Source organism: Conger conger, chromosome 8 (assembly GCF_963514075.1).
Source record: "Conger conger chromosome 8, fConCon1.1, whole genome shotgun sequence".
Lineage (NCBI taxonomy): Eukaryota > Metazoa > Chordata > Actinopteri > Anguilliformes > Congridae > Conger > Conger conger.
Window position 1 is genome coordinate 57,982,030 of NC_083767.1, and position 19,154 is coordinate 58,001,183.

At 43.6% G+C, this 19,154-nt stretch overlaps 1 protein-coding gene across 9 annotated transcripts in view; it reads left to right on the forward strand.

Moving 5' to 3' along the window:
- The first annotated feature begins 6,836 nt into the window (after window positions 1-6,836).
- camk2d1 (calcium/calmodulin-dependent protein kinase (CaM kinase) II delta 1) overlaps window positions 6,837-19,154 on the forward strand; it is a 117,464-nt gene continuing 105,146 nt past the window's right edge. For 2 of the 9 annotated variants that reach the window (XM_061251653.1, XM_061251655.1), the window contains exons 1-2: window positions 6,837-7,211; window positions 8,393-8,487. In XM_061251653.1, coding sequence (XP_061107637.1) covers window positions 7,150-7,211; window positions 8,393-8,487 — 157 coding nt within the window. In that variant the 5' untranslated portion in view covers window positions 6,837-7,149. The remainder of the gene's footprint in view (window positions 7,212-8,392; window positions 8,488-19,154) is intronic. The other 7 variants (XM_061251657.1, XM_061251654.1, XM_061251656.1 and 4 more) reach the window with 7 other exon arrangements.

Here is a 19,154-nt window from a genome sequence, read left to right on the forward strand (position 1 = left end):
TGACACACCGAATGCATCCACCCCCCAGAACATTTATACAATAAAAAATCTGTGTGCAAAATCTGCGTGCATTCATCATTCTCAGCCACTTGGCAGAAGTGATGCATTCCAGGCAGAGAACATAATATGATTTCTTTAAAAAATAAAAAATAATAAAGGAACACAGTGTCAATAACCTTGTCATTGAAATTAGTGGAGGCTCCATCCCAGAAAGTCAACCTCAGGTGATCGCTTGATGTACCTGGCCCTGGACTTCTTATTGTAATGCATGCACACACACACACACACACACACGTGGTGCACATACACACACACAATGGCAGTAGGAGAGACACTGCTCTGTTCTAGCAGTAGGTCCTACAAATGTCTCGATGTCAAACATTAACCTAAAGATGGGGAATTCTTTAAGTACACGGTATATAGGAAGTGTGTGTGTGTGTGTGTGTGCGTGTGTGTGTGTGTGTGTGTCCAGTGGGGTTAGTTTGAGAAAGCATCCCGCTGTCTCTCTATTGGCGGGACAAACAGAGCGCTCTGTTTGAGTCCTCCTCATGACCCCCGGAGGATGAGACGGGGGGGGGGGGGGTTTCCTGTGATGAGCTTTCATCTCTGCGGCGCTCAAAACCCCACTCTGGCTGCCATTCCTCTTCCAGAGCATTCTCTCTCCTCCGTTCTCACCGTCTCTCTCTCCGTCACCTCTATCACTCGGTGCCCTTTCCTTACCCCTGCTATCTCCTGCCTCTCTTCCCAGTCTCACTCACTCACTCACACCATCATTCCCCCCCTCCCACCTCCTTCGCTTTCTGTCTATAATGTATATTTTTCTTTCCCCTTTTCTCTCCCGCTGTCTCTCCCTCACTTTCCCCTCCTCTGCCCCCTCTCCTTGTCTCTCTCTTTCCCCTCCTCCGCCCCCTCTCCTTGTCTCTCTCTCTCTTTCGGGCTCCGGTCCTGTATAAATACTCAGCCTCACATCGGAGATGTGGCAGCGGGGATATACCCCAGCGTGTACATCTCTCAGCAGCATTCAATAAAACAGCCCTGCTGAGAGCACAGCCTCTCCGCCCCGAGAGCAATCAAACGCTCATCTGGTTACACCGCCCACCGCCCCCCGCCCCCCCCCCCCCCCCCAAGTCCTCCAAAACCCACACCAGCGGGATGATGAGGGGGACCACCAGGAAAATGAAGGAGGGGAGAGGGACAGCCCGATGTCACAAAAAAACATTTATGACCACGCGATGAGGTCACGGCTGACCCTTCTGACCTTCATCTTCTGTGTGCACAGCTGTTTTTTCCACAGTGGACAATAGAGGGCCGGTCTTCTCCAAACAAAGAACCGAACAGCTTGTTCCAGGATGATGATACGGGTCCACAATTTTGGGCTTTCCCCGCCTTTTCTGGTGGCGTATTTTTGCCAAACGGGAAAAGATTGCATCTCTTCCGTGACTTCCGTGTTCAACGTGACTCCAAAACAAACACGAACGCACTGAAGGATCAGAGAAGATGAGGGGCCAGTCTCCTTGCACCTGCTTCAGCCATGGCATAAACTGACCAGTGTGCTGTCTGACTGACTGGCTTTAACCATTAGAGAGAGCCATTGATCAGTGCCTGTTTGCTCAGGATAAGCCATTGCCATCTATCAAACATGAATACCAGTGAAGCACAGCACTCCGAAGGAGCTTTTTAATTCACTTCAAATATCCCACAAATGGAAAAGAGGGCAGTGTGCCTGAGATCGTCTGTACGCGGGAGCTTAAGTGGCTTTTTAAAAAGCGATAGTGTGTCCCTCACTTGAAAATCCTCTTCACTGTACACTAATAGGAGGAAGGCTCCCAATAGAGACATGCTTCTCAGCGTTCGCAAAACATGAACATGAACACTATGTTTAGAAGCCTATCAGCTTTCATATTTACTACACTGTACTTTTATTTATAACACAGTCAATATCTGTAGTTCTATTGCAAAGGATTGTGCAGCTATTTTATTGCTATTGTACTTCTCATTAGCATGCAGTTATCATATCATCATATAATATCATATACATCACCAAAACACAGCTAAATATGGCAGTAATTAGATTATATTTTAGATTTTTAAAAAATAAAGATCCACAGTGAATGAGGGGAATCAATTTAATCCATGCTTTTCCGCTGTACCGACAGAGACCTCGAGAAGCGCCCTCCGGTGGCGTAAATGAGGGAGTGCAGGCAAAGGTGGGTCAGAGGAAATATTAGGATAGGCGCCATGGCAACCCACCCTGCGGCTTAATAAATTATCAGTGTACCCTGGAGACAACCTTACCCAGAGAGACTTGCAGTTCGCATGATACCTGCTCATGCAGTCTGAAATCCACAGAACAACTCAGGCAATATATACTGCCCAATGGTAAAATGGAATCAATCAATATTGGACCTGGGAAAAATTGGACAAAATGGACAAAAAGGAGGAAGATTCCTACGGCATGGTCGGGTATTTCCAAGATGCTTATACAGAGTAACAAATTCAGAGACTGTGGGTCTGGTCACAGTTAAATTGTGAAGAAGAAAATGGTTGGCATTTATATAGTGCCTTCATCCAAAGTACTGTACAATTAATGCTTCTCATTCTCCCATAAATACACACACTCACGCACCAACGATGATTGCCTGCCATGCAGGGCACCAACCAGCTAATCAATCATTTGGGGGGTTAGGTGTCTTGCTCAGGGACACTCCGACACACCTGGGAACCCTCCGACTACCAGACGACTGCTCTTACACGACCTGAGCTAATGTCTCCCAAAAAGGAAATAACATTGATAACTCAGTTGGATTGACCTCATGAAAGATAAAACAGGGCTCTTGTGTACACAAGCATGCCCATGGGGCACCGGCATGGATTTTGGGCCCCATGAAAACATTTTCCAGCTCTCTTGTAGTCCAACTACTTACTATAGTGCTTACCAATATTTACTGACAGTGAGCTACTAGAATATATATAATACTGCCCACTGCTGAATTATCTCAGCACTGACAGTACACCTATATAAATGTACACTCATATACATATACATGCATCTGAGCACTTATACATATTTTGATTCACCTCTAACCAGTTCCTTTGGCTAAATATATTTGCAGGTCCAACTGACTTAGACAACCGTTACCATGATTTACAGGACAAAGATTTGCCAGCTAGATAAGCTACCGCAGAGTACCACCAGCAACAGGATGGAACATGGAGAAGCCTACACATAAACAACCACCATGATTCATATACGTGTTGCAAATTTAGCTCGTTTTTGTCGAATGTTGTTCTGCCAATAGAGCAGAATATTTGTCCCAATACCTCTATAAACTATGCTGGATCATTGCGCTGATATTATTGCGCTGATTCTAAAATTAAGAGTGGTTACGTTGCTGTCTTTCTCAGAGTTTGCATTAAAACTACTTTGAAAATGCAAACTGCCTGGAGATTTGTCTACAGCCGTTACCGGCCAGCTTGACCCCAGTTCCCCTCTCAGGACTTCCCAGTTTACACCACGTGCCACCGTTATAAACTCTTAATTTCCATAATAGTCTAGGTTTGCACTTGAGCTTCACAGCGCGGTGCAGAACATAGAAAAAACAGTGTTCAGAAAAGGTGCCGCGGCCGCTGCAAAAAGTATTGACTTGACGGAAGTCTCCGGTACGTTCATTTCCAGAACCAAAACGCTTAAAATTCCCAACCTCTGAGAACTGCATTTATAGGAAGCCAGGGCGTGCTACGGTCGGTTTGTGGAAGGAAAGGGCCACGTCGAGTGGCACCTCTCCAAAGTTTTGGAGAACGGTGGGAACGGAGAACAATTGCGTCCTTATAAACGCCCCAATATGGCGTCATCCAAGGTTAATCGGTTCCGTTTTGTGTCTTCAACAACAGACTCCAAATGTAGCAAATACTGCACCGAATTTGAGCTAGACGAACTATTTTTTTAAATGACAGGCAATATGTCAATTGGGTTATGTGTGTGCCTACGGGTGTGCCTCGAGACGGTCAAATGTATTCTAGTGCTGATTTCCGTGGCAAATAGTACAATGCTTCAAAAAATACAGATTGAGAAGACACGTCGCAATGTTGTTTTAAAGCTAAAATGTTTTCGCTTTTGTTTTTGTGGGTCGATCAAGCCTCATCACGCCTCGTTTCGACAAAACATCTGTCGATTGACTCAGAAGACTCTTTGACTCTACAGTATATAACACTTGTTTTAAAAATCCGACCAAGGCTCAACATAAGACTAATAATCCAAAATCTCTTTAGTTTATGCGCCTGCTTGTGTCTATGGCTTAAGATAGTAACATAGGACAAGATAGGACATTACGCGAATGAGCACATAACCACAATTATACATATCTATAACCAAAGACAAACATTGTGTGACACAATCTTGCCGCTAGGGGACAGTATGTACTTAAAATTTAAAAAAGAGACACACCTTTTTATTCTAAAAATAGACTGCCAAGCGAGGGTGATATAGGGTATCGGGCGCAAATGAAAAATTACCTCGGATCCGCTTCTGTTCAAGGACTTGCTTTACCTTGAAAGTGATATTCTTCTGAATCGCGTCACACATTTCCATTATACGTCCCCACTCCCCACCCTTCAGAAAGCACGCAGTAAATAGATTTTTATATTCATTCATATTTAGTTCATTATTATATGCTGTGAATTTTTCAACACATCAACTATTGACAGGCCATTGTTAATAGTTAGGCTACATTTGTATATGCAAATTCAAGCAAATGGTTATTTTCATTATTTTTGAAGCTTTGCATGTACACTCGGTGAGTTTATTAGGTGCACCAGCTTGTTCATGCAAACCTCAGCCAACCATGCAACAGCAACTAAATGCATAAAACCATGCAGACGTGATCAAGAGGTTCAGCTGTTTTTCAGACCAAATGTGACTTTGACCATGGAATGATTGTTGGTGCCAAACAGGGTGGTTTGAGAAACTGCTGATCTCCTGGGATTTTCATACACAAGAGTCTCTAGAGTTTGCATAGAATGGTGCAAAAAACAAAGAACATCCAGTGAGAAGTAGTTTTGCGGGCAGAAATGCGTTGTTCATGGGAGAGGTCAGATGGGAAGTGCCAGACTGGTTGAAGCTGACAGGAAGGTGACAGTAACGCAAATAACCACACATTACAACAGTGGCATGCAGAAGAGCATCTCTGAACACACAACACGTCAAACCTCTAAGTGGATAGGCTACAGCAGCAAAAGACTCAATATCTTCTTCCGTAAGTCTTCAAACTTATTTGTACAACATTGCATACCAGGTAAAATATCAAATATTATCCAGTTTGGACTGGTTATGCTTGTTTTAACAAAATTAGGTCTCATCCTGTGTCAACGCATGTCTTCACCCACTTTTATGTCATATGAAGGTTAGGATAGCTCTTTGTGTTTGTGTCAGTAACACTGCCAGACCAGAGGGTAGTAAAACAGATGAATGGCTTACACATCCAGGTGGAAATGCGGTTAACGCTGTCACAATCACACAAGGGCAAACAGTGACCGGCTGTTTCACGGTTTCCTGAAAGGACTTCCTGTAATTTCACAGAGCTGTTTACAGTAATTCCTTTCAGATTCCTGAAAACATCACTGTCAAAGAACATTACTGAAAGCTCACACACACACCAGTGCAACGATCTGAGACATGCAGTTAAATGTAAAGGCCTGTGTCAAATTGAGATTTGTATTTCAAATCAAACAATAACTACGGGGGAAAATACACCACATTTTCATTTATTTCTTGTGTTACAAACGGAAATTCAACAATGCCAAAAACATACATTCAGTTAGGTGTACATTTCAAGGGTTCCTTCTAAATTTTAGACTTACTACATTTTAGATTTAATATAGCAAAATATAACATAAAATGAGATAAGGCATTAGCAATATATTTACTGTAGGATGGCTAATCATGTTGTTTTCAAACAAGAACAAGAAGAAGAAGAAGAACAACAATAATAATAATAATAATAATAATAATAATAATAATAATAATAATAATAATAATGATGATAATAATAATAAGAAGAAGAAGAAGAAGAAGAAGAAGAAGAAGAAGAATACACTGAATAATACGTTGGATTAATAATATGTACACCAAATAATGAGGATACGCACACAAAATCTTAGAATGAGGAAACTGTGGTAGCACGGCGGTGCGGCCTCGGTCTTGAGTAACCTTGCTGCTACATGTAACTCTCGTACAGTAGCCTATATAAGCCCACAGTAAACACGCGCGTGCAGGCCGACCACAACAACGCGTCTGATTGGTTTATTCTTCTTCTCGGCCTCCCTTTAAATCTCGCATTACCATACAGCTCTCGCGTGACGTAAGATTTGAAAGCGTTTGGAAGTGGACCAGAGAGAGAGAGAAAAAAAACATTGTACTCTGAAGTGGCACTGGAACCGCCTAGTCTTATAGTACTGACATCGTGTTGTTGACGTCCTTCGACCCATAGTTTCATGCTGCACCCGTCTCACGTGAAAGGCTTTATGTAATATGAATGAACCACCAATACCAATAAACTACCCTTCTCACTAGGGATCAGCACTAATACTCGGCATTGATTACATCCAATTAGGATTGGATCATGGTGAGGGCGATAGCATCCATTCACAGAAATCTCCGATTAACATTGGCGTGCACTATTAACTTATAATCTATTTCGTCCAACCAATTGCTAACACGTATCATGCATAATATAATAAATTATCCCCCAAACTAAACTGCAGCTGGGGAAAAAAACACACAATGATCTGTATGCGTCCCACAGCACTGTATATTCGATTCTGAAATAGACTGTACGGCTAGGGGGAGGTGTCGCGCAGTGTCTGGGACCAGGAAGCGCTATAGAAATAGTATCGCGCGCAGTGTCTTGCGCCAGAGAAGACAGACCTGCTGGTTTGAAAAACCCATGGTGTTACGAATCTCTCTGTGATTCGGTGACAGCGGTTATAGGTAGAGCGTAGTTGCTTCCTCCCCCGACTCGTAGTTATATTGATTTATTTTTTTTGTTTGGAGCGAATATAGCTTCCACTTAAAGACGGGAATAAGGGTGACTATCTGGAGCAAGATACAGTAGAAACAAGAAGATTTTATTTTCCCATCTTGTCAACATCACCATGGCTTCAACAACCTGTACCAGGTTTACTGACGAATATCAACTTTACGAGGAGCTTGGGAAGTAAGCATTTATTCTTTTACTTATGCCATAATATACGTGTATGTGCGAATGTGATGTGATAGACTGTGTTATATCCAGCTGCCATGTCTGAATATGAAAATTTAAAAAGCACTGAAGGTTAAATGGATGTTGTAGAAATGTGAATGAATTTAGTTTTTCGTTTCTTTCTCTCCTTCCTAATTGCTGCCGTAGCTAGCGACGGAGCAGCTTATTAATTTGCTATCTATAGTTGTGCTACAAAGTCTCCGGTAGAAATAAACTTGTTTTCTATTCTTTGAGCTCAGGCAGTGATTTGTCAAGTCGGCCGCCTACGTATCTTGGAAGTTAATTTGACAGTAAAGGGTATTGGAATGTCTCTTGTGTGCTTATGAAATGGAACGCAAGAATTAAAACAGCGTCTGCAACTGGATAGATTTTTTGTTCGTTGCTCGCTCGATGTTACTGTGTGATGGTTTGCTGTCCGATTCCTCCCCAATTAAGTGAACGTACAAAAGGTGACCTGTAGATTTACTCCGTAAACCAGACCAACCGCCGCACAGTCTTAAAATGCACCGTGTAGAAGACGGGTATATATTTGCATTACGTATTTTTTTTTTATCCTCCTGCATTTTTGTCAGAAAGTGTGTCTAAACAGCTGAGTACTGCACTGTACTTATGGCTTATAAGATTCTGACATGGTCTGTTGACACTCCCATTGTAAGAGTGCGAAGGAGGATACAATTAGGTCATTTGCACTTTTGCTGTTTGCATAGCTATTTACAGCTATGTGTCAAGAAGTGTCGAGAGACACGTTCAGCGCCACCCCTTGTCACCCCCGTCTCTCTTGTGTGCTAAAACCGGGCGTCCAAATAAGGGAAATAAAAAAACTAAAACCTAGCTGCTGCTAGTTAGCTGTGAATTTCCCACTTGTTAAAGTCCGTGGAAACGTTTTAATGTAAAGCCCAACAGCATTCTATTCATGAGGTTCCAGATGATGGTTAAATCTCGGTTTCATGGAGCCTTGGGGGCAGCGGCATAATCCGTTTTAAATGAATGGCACCTTTTGATCTGCACTGATTGCTCAGCGGAAAGGTGACATGAACGCCACTTTAATTACACAGGGGCGCGCAAGATACTGCAAGATGAGTGTGTTTTCAGTGGCACCTAAATCCAGCTTTGATTTTCGTTTTTTTTTCCCACAGGGGCGCATTCTCTGTGGTGAGGAGATGCATGAAGATCTCCTCCGGACAGGAGTATGCTGCCAAAATCATCAACACTAAGAAGCTCTCGGCTAGGGGTATGTGCCTTTGAGTCTCTGAGCGAATTATACGTATTGCGGTTGTTGTTGTGTGACCCCCTACCCACGTTAGTGCAGCTGGACAGGTTCACAGAGTCGGAGGTATGCTCTGTTGGGACATTGGCTGACAAGGCGCTAATTCTCTTTCCTCCGTCTGCCGTGCGACCTATTTCAGAATCAAACCTACAGTACTGTGGGCCGCATACGGATCATTGTGTGAATTCTTCCGGCTGCAGTTTAGTATGGGGACGATTTATAATATGTTTTGGCACGGTACATTACATTATTGGCCAAATACGTTATTATTTATTACTCTTTCTCATTTGCATTCTGAGCTCACTGACTTACCACCGTTGTGGCTGAACCGCGCTGTTTGGAAACCCCCCCCCAAACATCTCGATTGTGACTTTGTGAAAGCTTGGGTGTGACTGCTGGGACACGTGCTCTTGGTCAGGTTGTCCATTACGACGCAAGAACCTCATTCCGTGGAGAACCCTCCTGACTCTGGCTTTTCAGAAGCCGCTGACAAGGAGCATGGCTGGGCGAAACTCTTGCCTTGTACATTCAATACTGTGTGAAGCACTCACATAACATGCACTTTCACTGACCTACAGTAATTCTAAGAAAAAAAAAAAGGGTTGAAAATGAGCATTTATGCAGTCTACCCTTACAGAGAGAGTTATTTTTCCCTTTGTGCTGAGATTCACCCAGAGTGCTGTCGGCCCAGACCAGGAAGTGTTTTTCCTTCCCCGAAGCAGCTGCGTTAGGGCCGTGTTTCACAGAGGGAGTGTGCGGAAAGTGGCAGCAGCCCCAGCGACGGCGCTGATCGATTCATACGGAATTCATAACGGGCTGGCTGATGGCTGCACAGAGAGGTGTGGGCCCCGCAGGTGGGGAGAGAGGGGGAGGGTGGGCCGGGGTGGGGGGTTCCCCCGCCTCTCCGCGCCAGGGATGGAAGTGAGAAGCGAGAGGGATGGAAGAGGGCAAATAATGAGAGGAAACAGAGGTAGGTGGAGGGAGAAAGATAGGCTGTAATGGAGGGGAAGAGAGAGAGATAGAGTGAGAGGCTGTAATGGAGGGGAAGTGAGAGAGAGAGACAGGGAGAGGCTGTGATGGTGGAGAAGAGGGAGAGAGAGAGACAGGGAGAGAGGCTGTGATGGTGGAGAAGAGGGAGAGAGAGAGAGACAGAGAGAGAGGCTGTAATTGAGAAGGGGGGAGAGAGGAGTAAGAAGAGGAGTGAAGGAGGCAGAATAGACTGATGTGGAGTAGAAGAGGAGAAGGAGAGGGGGAGGGAGAAAGAGGCTGTAATGGTGCAGATTAGAAAGATAGAGGGAGAGAGAAGGGAAGAAAGAAAAAGAGGGAGGGAGAGAGGAAGAGACTGAGATGGAGGATGGAGGGGGGCGAGTGGGAGAGGCAGAGAGCGAGGGAGAAAGAACGAAGAACAGAGAGGAAAAGGAGGAGAGGCACTTCTGTCGTTACCTGCTGAAGGTCACCTCTACGGGGCGAGCCCCCGCTCAGTGAGTTTTTTCCTCTGCATTCGTGCAGAGTGGCGTCGCAATCCCAAATCTAGGATGGGAGCCCTGTCCCGCCTCCAGATATATGACCCAGGCTCTCCCAAGGCACGCAGAGATCAATACTCAATGTTTTTTTTTTGTTTTTTTTTAAGATATTTTTTAGGCCTTTTTTTCAGCTTTATTGGACAGTATAGTATAGAGAGACAGGAAGAATGGGAGCGAGAGAGAGGGGAAGACATGCGACAAATGTCAGACGGTCGGATTCGAACCGCCGACGTCGCAGCTCGCAATGAGCATACGGCCAGTGCTCTGCAGGCTGTGCCACCGAGACACCCCCATCAATACTCAATGTTAACGAGTCTGGGAGACGCATACACCGTCGAGCCCAGCGGCCTCCCCCCCCCCCCCACCTTCGTTACCGCGAGCGAGGAACACTATAAAAAAACACACTGAACCCGTTTCAGTGTGCCCCTCGCGGCACGTTTTCCACACACACACACAGCGTTTTTCTCACCTGCTCTAATTATTGAAGAAGTTTTAAATTGAGGAACATCAAGGCCATCGCCGGCCCCCCAGAGACCCAGGGAAGTGGGCCGTCGCTCCGCAGAAACGGTTTTTCCCCTGACACTCCTACGGCAAAGAAGAAACGAAAGAGATTTTTTTTCCCTTTCCTTTGTTTGTTTGTGTTTATTCTCTTTTCCCAATTTGCGAGCTTGGAGAACTTGGAAGGTTATATCTGCGTCCTGAGAGTTCTGAGGCACTGAGCTCCGAATATTCCAAAGTGAATACGGATCCCGTAAGGCAGGGGTCACCAACACGGTGCCCGCGGGCACCAGGTCGCCCCCAAGGACCACATGAGTCGCCCGCAGGCCTGTTCTAAAAATAGCACAACTCACTAGTGAGCTGCATCTAAAATTTAATTTTATTCTGTTGCTATTTTTTTTTAATCACACTTGCATTTATATAGATTTAAAAATGACAATATCTTAAAAATGTTTATTGTACATGAAGTTTAGATAAGTTTAGATGAACTATGACCTACTCTAGTTCAAAGGTCAATATTGTGCACGTGACAAAACAAACTGGTAGCCCTTAGTATGACTCAGTACCCATGAAGTAGCTCTCAGTTTCAAAAAGGTTGGTGACCCCTGCCGTAAGGAATACGACTATTATATTTTGCCTTTTTTCATACTTTTAAACAGTATTTTTTGGTCTAAAACGTCGCACATGTATTTAGTTGTCCAACATATTTATGACACCAAAAATGTCAGTTTGAAGCTTTATGCTCTGGATTTTCTCGATGATGATTCATTGACATGTGCAGGGAGGAATGAACTGTCACAGAACTAGACTTATGGTTTGATTAGGTCCTGAAAATGTCTTCTACACAGCCTAGAGCCTTCCCTTTTCACTTTCAAGTTTCCTTTTCTTTTACAGGAATGTATCCCTTTGTGTTACCACAGAAAGTAGCTGGTCTGCATCGGTGCAGACAGTTTGACTGCATTTGCCTGTTAAATATCAGGATTTCATGGTGACCGGTGGAAAATATGTAGCCATCAGATCCTTTACTTAACAGAGTCAAGGTTTCCTTCAGAACTACAAAATGAATTTGAACATAATGGCACCACTTTATGGAAATATGAAAGAATTCTGAACCCTCCTATTATTTTTGCGGTCAATATGACCCCATTCAGTGCTTGACATCTCTTAAAAAAACAGTTAACCTTTTTTTCCATCTTGATGCTTTATGATCTTTTTTTTTTTCTATTTTGGTGGGATTAAATAGTAAACATGCAGTAAACATAATAAACTTTTCCATACAACTTTTACTTCCTGTACCTCAGGCTCTAAAATGAGATGTTTCTCACAGTTCTTTTTATATTCATGGATAAAAAGCTAGTCATTTGGGAGACAAAAAGAAGGTGACACACAAAGTGTAATAATTCTTCTTTTGCAATAATGTAACGTTTATTTAACCAGTGGTGGTCAATTTGACCCCAAAAATAAACTCTTAACATAACAGGAGGGTTAAATGACATTTAAAACATCTTAATGTGGGCGTAACTTTAGCCTACTTCCCTCTCTGTGGTTTATTACAACTTACATTTGCATTATTGTTACTAATTCCTTCAAAGCCGTTCCTGACTACATAAGTGCGCACACGTAATGCATTGCTGAGCTGCACACAGAGTCTACCCTTTGCACAACAGAATGGTTGGTGTCTTACTGTATGTAATCTGAATTTATATGAAGTATACTCGCCTCAAGCTGATATGAATGACATGGACTGATGCAGATACGCTGAGCAGTATGGGATACATTTTAATTTGAATACATTCTAATGTCGTAAAGAAACATCACCCTGTCGATGTGACATAAATTCTGTAAATATTTCATGACAACCATTTATTTAGATGAGCTGAATTCACCAATGGGACAAACTGCTGCATTTGGGTATTTCCTGCTAATGTTGGCTTTTGGTTTTCCTCTCAGCTCTGCGATTTGTCTTAGTGCTGTCTTGCCCTCTTTCATGTGGAGACTTGGGGGGGGGGGAAAGCAGACTTTTGCTGTAGAAAACTGCAGTCCCATGACTGGGACCCGCAGGGTCGGTGGTTCTAATCCCGGTGTAGCCACAATAAGATCCGCCTTTGAGCAAGGCCCTTAACCCCGCATTGCTCCAGGGGAGCATTGTCACCTGCTTAGTCTAATCAACTGTGCGTCGCTCTGGATAAGAGCGTCTGCCAAATGCCATTAATGTAAAGTAATGAAAGTGGGAGAGCGACAGCTAATACGTATAATAAAAGCAGCAATTATTTATTGTATAAATTGTGATATAAGTGGGTATATTTTGCGCACATTGTAAAGATGCTTGTTTGGTGTGTGCGTCATCCAGCATCTGATCCAGTCTCAGAATAATTAAAACCAGAAATGAATTTCATATTTGCCGCAATCAATTACTAATAATGTAGTGGATTAAAACACCTCTGGGGTGCTGCAACAGTGGCATTTACTCTACGCGCTATGATTATATATTTTTATCATTCATATTATAGGTGAATGGTAAAATTATTTAATATGCCAACATAAGATCACATTGCAATTTAATTTCCTTCATGGCTTGTAAGGGATCTTGTGGTTGTTGGTTTCAAAATGCAAAAGATAGGGTTCCTGTATCTTGGTTGGTGGTGCCATTGATTTTGATAGTGAAAGGTTGTTCAATGAAGTTATCCTCGAAAATTCATCTCTCTTCCTGTCTGTCTTATTGGATGATGGCCTCCATAGAAAACCAGTCACTGCTCCAGAGCCTTAAGCTAATCCCCCGTTTCCTTTCCGAACAGAGGATTGACACCTGGAGAATGTAAACCGCCATCCTCCGTGGATCGCCTCCTATCCTCTGATTCAATATTTTCAAAGGTTTCCCCTTTGTAGAATCTATTTAAAATGGCTCAGCTGATTTCTGCTCCCGGTCCATGTCTCTCTCCCCCCGCCCCCCCCCCCCCCCCGCATCCCACCTCTCCACTGTGTCTCTGCCTGTCTGTTCTTTTGGTTTTGGTTAGACTTGATTGTCTCGCTGGTTCGGATATCAGAAGAAACAATCTCACGCCGAGGTGTTTGATCTGGTACACTGCAGTCTTAAGTCAATCAGGTGTTATTCAGAGCAGAGCTTTGACAAGGAAGTCTTCACGGAGATCATCAGAGAGCATGCTGTAACCGAAGAGCGGCCGGATATAGCGGAAGTGCCACGGCGGAGAACTACTGCACTCGCAATAAATAAAATGGCAGCTGGATTGATAGCTTCATCTCGTTTCTTGTCTGTCCTCTGTGTCCTGGATGTGTGAAGGGTATCATTATGCCAGTCGTTTTTAGATGTTTCGGGTCACCCAGTTCTGGGTTTGCTTCCTTCAGACCTGGGGGCTAGAGGGTAGGGGAGTTGGTAGTTTCTATTGCCTGTGGGAAGGTTGTCTGTACAGGTCCTGAGCTGTGTTGAGTGTAGGCGGCCATTTTGAGTTCAGTTGACATGGATAAATGGCTAGCCAAGCCACGCTGTTTTTGGCATGCACTGTGGATGTTTGCTCAGCTCACTGGTATGGTGCTGGTTTATTTGCTTGGTGAGGTCACAGCATTGTATCTGTGGCAGAAGAGTGATTTCTTCACTTTGACCAAACTGCAAACATATTTTCTGACCAGAGTGATTAGTTTACTGCTCCTGGACTCCTGAGTTAGTTCTTCTAGAAGAATCGGGAGTTTCATTGGTCTCACTTTACAATGAGGTTCATGAATTGGCATTAACTAATATACTTGTTAACATGAATTGATGATGGACAAATACATTAATTAGACAGTTAACTTTTCATTAGTTAACAAATATTTGTTACATATTTATACATTAGAAAAACCATAGGATGAACTTATAGTTACTTAACCATTAACAAATACACTAACTGACTTTCATTGCAATATGAATTGGTAATATCTAATATAGTTGTTAACATATATATGATTAGAATTTGATTAACTAAATATTCTTATGCCGATGCAACTATCTCTACTGATAGTTGGAAGCAATGGAGTTCTCAAACACTGATTTATGATTTTTATTTTATTTTAAAGAAACATTCCAAATAAAGTACATCTCAAAGGGTTAATTACATTACATTACATTATTGGCATTTGGCAGACGCTCTTATCCAGAGCGACGTACAACAAAGTGCATACCCATAACCAGGGATAAGTTCGCTGAAAGACCCTAGAGGGAAGTACAATTTCAACTGCTACCTGTACAACACAGATAAGGACAAGGGCCATTTTTTATTTTATTTTATTTTTATTTTTTGAACAAACAAAACAAACAAACAGAGCAAAAGTGACCAAAGTTAACTATCCAAACACTGCTTACCTAGCCAACTAAAAATACCGATACACAAAGCAAGTCACAGAGACAACAATTAAGGTTCACAGGGAGGTAGGGAGGGATGGGGAGAGGTGCTGCTTGAAGAGGTGTGTCTTCAGCTTGCGCTTGAAGGTGGGGAGAGATTCTATAGTTCTGACCTCAACGGGGAGTTCGTTCCACCACCGTGGAGCCAGAACAGACAGTAGTCGTGAGCGTGAGGTGGAGGTTCTGAGAGGGGGAGGTGCCAAGCGGCCTGTGGAGGCAGAACGAAGCGGTCTGGCAGGGGTGTAGGGTCTGATGATTTTTTGCAGATAGGAAGGGGAAGACCCTTTAACTGCTTGGAAGGCTAGCACCAATGTTTTGAATTTGATGCGAGCCATGACAGGCAGCCAGTAGAGGGACATAATTAATGGAATAATGCTTATAGGTCACGTATGTGTCATCTCATTGCTCTGCAGTGTAATAGTTATTGATGCAGCTTTCACCTCTAATCCTCTAGTGTAACTGCTGCTTATGCACTCAGTATTGATTCCCCTGTGATATTGCAGCTAATGTTGTATTTAGTATTGACTGTGCACCATAGCTAGTAAATACTGGTTTCAGAATTTAATTGTTGATAATTAATGCCTCTTTCTGTATTGATCTGGCAATATCCAGTTAATGCCGTTAATGGTATTTGTGGTGTTTTTTTTGGCAATATAAGTATTGCTATTATTTGGTACTTGTTTTAACTGCTCTTCTCATATTGATCTTTCTGTGACGATTGTTGTGATTGCTGCTTTGGGCTATCAATCACTGGGTCAAATATGTAATTATTTTGGATTCAAATAATTTTCTGTTCTTTACCCAGCTAGTCAGATGTATTGGAACCTATGAAATACTCTCAAAAACTGCCAACCCTGCCTTCTGGTCCTTGTGGTTGGTTCAGTTGCACCAGGCAAAAATCAATCGAGCACTGAGAATCCATATTTGAATCCAAAACAATTACGTATTTGACCCAGGCCTGAATGATACTAAAGATTCAGTAGTGCCATCAAGCCTCAGTCCTAGAGGTGGAACTTCCGCATCCTTGTCCTTGTTTTAATTGGATGTGATTGCCCAGAAGTAGAGTAGAGAGCTCCAATTTTTCCTCTTCATTTGTGCCACGCTGCCAGGAAAGATAGACATCAGACCAGCGACTCTATCAGGTTCCGCTTCCCCCCTGCGTGGGAAGCCCTTTAATTCCATCGCCGTCACGGGTGACGTTAATTGGTTAACACTGATCAAGCACCAGCCAATGAAGGGCCGCTTTATGTTCACCCTAAATTCACCCGGATACCATTTCAACTGTCCATATTTAGTTCCAGTACGGGAGCAGTTGAACGTTGCTTGATGAGGTCTTCTCCCCCTTATGTGGGACTATTTACCAACCTTTACCTCAAACTTAAACCAAGCCTTACATTTTGGAGTGTGTGAAGGAGGGGGGTTGGTCATTTAGTGTCTGTGATTGAAGGGTGATATTTTTCGTTTGGCCAACTCAGGTAGCACCTTTTTTCGTAAAGTTATTTTTGCAAAGTAATAAAAGTTTTGAGTTGACTTGATAAGTCTGCAGTCTGTCTCATTGAGCATCTCCACTAATTAAGCCCAATTTTCTACCAGGAATATCAGAGGTACGCTCAGCAGGTAAAGTGACAGAATGCCTGCAGGGAGGAGCAGAAACAGGGACAACAGTTAATTAAAAAAGACTCCGTGACCTCAAGCACTGGACTTTATCTCCCATCATCCTCTGTGGAGAGCAACCTGTGTGCACTGCCAATTAAACGTTTCCTCAGAAACTCAGCCCACCTAGACAGACATCTAAGGGCTATTCAGAAGCCTCCATCTCTGAACACAATATTGGATATTGTTATTGGATGGTGTGAAGGGTACAGGTGTGTGTGTGTGTGTGTGTGTTTGTATCTGTATCTACGGCTGTGTGTTTTTCTTCATGTTATGGTCCAGGGAGCTAAGCAGGAAAAAGGTAAGTAGATGTGATTCATTTTTGGAGGACATTGAATTCCTTTACACAGAGTTTCGCTCTTATCCTTCAGAATTCTCAAGAGGCATTTCACAAAGCGATATTTGTTGTGCTTCCTTTAGGTGGTGAATTGAATCGCAGGCTGAAAAATAATCCATTTCCAGGATGGAACTGTCGTTTCCATTCGAGGGGTTGGGGAAAGAAAGGAATGCAGTACATATTGGACTTTAGCGTTGGCAGGAATTCAGCCTTGCTAAATGGAATAGCGTCTTGCAGAAACCAGGCCCTTCAATATAAGAGAGCCTGTTGTGCTATATTCTAAGCAGTAGAATGGGACTGCTCGGGTTCAGCTGTTCTGTGATATTACAGAAGACACTTTTGTTACCGTGTTATAAACATTTCTGAGAATTCCGGGCCTTAAATCACTACTCTAATATGGCGGCTTGTAGCGTAGTGGTTAAGGTACATGGCTGGGACCCGCAAGGTCTGTGGTTTGATCCCCGGTGTAGCCGCAGTAAAATCCCTTGAGCAAGGCCCTTAACCCTGCATGTCTCCAGGGGAGGATTGTCTCCTGCTTAGTCTAATCAACTGTACTTGTTCGCTTATATGGATGGCCAAATGCCATTTATGTAATATAATGTCAAGACAAACAATAGCTCTTGAGTAGACTATCCTACTTCATATCAATCTGAAAAAGTTCTTGGCGAGGTTTATTACAGGACTGTCTTTAGTGAGAAGATACAGGTGGGACCCAGGGTAGAGAAATGGGCCAGGGTCCACTGTGACGGGGGCATTTTGACAATGTGCTATAACACTGGAGAACGTGAAAAGCACACACAGCTGTGTGACCTGATTGGATTGGCCGGACACCCCGAGTCCGGGGCCACCGGGGCCACCGGGGTCCAAAACCGGGACGAGCCCCTGGAAGGAAACGGAGCTTATGTTTTGTTTTTGTTTTGTTTTTTTTGTTTTTTCCCTCAAAACGGGGGCGACATGGCTCAGACAGTAAGAGCAGTCGTCTGGCAGTCGGAGGGTTGCCGGTTCAATCCCCCGCCGGGCTGTGTCGAAGTGTCCCTGAGCAAGACACTTAACCCCCAAATGCTCCTGACGAGCTGGTCGGCGCCTTGCATGGCAGCCGATCGCCGTCGGTGTGTGTGTGTGTGTATGTATGGATGGATGAGAAGCATCAATTGTACAGCGCTTTGGATAAAGGCGCTATATAAATGCCGACCATTTAAAGGGCCGAAGCCAAACGGCGGTTTGGTGTGAACCGTGGCATGCCACGCGCGGCGCCTGGCTCTGGAGAGCAGGGGATCTCGTTACAGGGGGCCGGACTGCAGGGGAGAGGGATAAGACCAGCTCCCCCGATGCACTGGCTCACAAGTTTAATGAATTTCGCCGGATGACAAAGAAGAAGAAAATGGACAAAGGTTGGAGGGTGTGTGTGATGGAGGATGAATTACCGGCCCATTGTTGGCTTTTTTTTTTTTTTGGGAATTTTTCCTCCCTTCCACAGAGAGAACATGAGAATTTCTCTGGATCGTTGTAGGCGGTTCTGCTCTTGCGTCTACGTTTGGTTTGGGCAGCTTTTCTCGTCTGTAAATTCCACAACCTGTTAGCACAAGTTTGTCCTGTTTGCATAGTCTGAACATGGGAAAGGGAAGCTAAGGGAACGTCATAATATTTATAGTATGCTTCGAAAGGGTTCACGGTTTATCAGGAACCCCTCTCTTTTGCACATACAGGATATCCCCAGGGTTACTGCAAATACCACCGGATCCCTTTAGCTATACCATTAACCATTTAAGGTGTGAGATCACAAATGAGTGATTTCAATGTTCTTGACTGAACGTTCTAATGCTGATGTAACAATCACTCCTGGTGAAGTAAGTTAGAACTAACTTGCTGGAACTAGTCTAGAACTTTCTAGAAGTATTCCCAAAACCTGCACTTCAAAGGGTTCATGTATTTTTATTTAAGAACCATCGCTGCAGGGAGAGCTGTTGGAGGGGGTCACCCTAACAATGAGATGTGATTCTGTGCATGGAGATCTCTCAGGTGTCAGTGTGTCCCCTTTAAGAGAATGATTGATCCAGAATGAGTGCCCTGTGCACTCTATTTCCACATCAGCTTAGTGCTACACATTGGTGGTGGTAGAGGTGCAAATCACTGTAGGATTTAGTGAAAGGTGCTAATAAATGCTAAGAACGTACCATATTATGATTCTTCACCTGTTGTGTACCTGGAAAAAACTAATGGTGGTCAA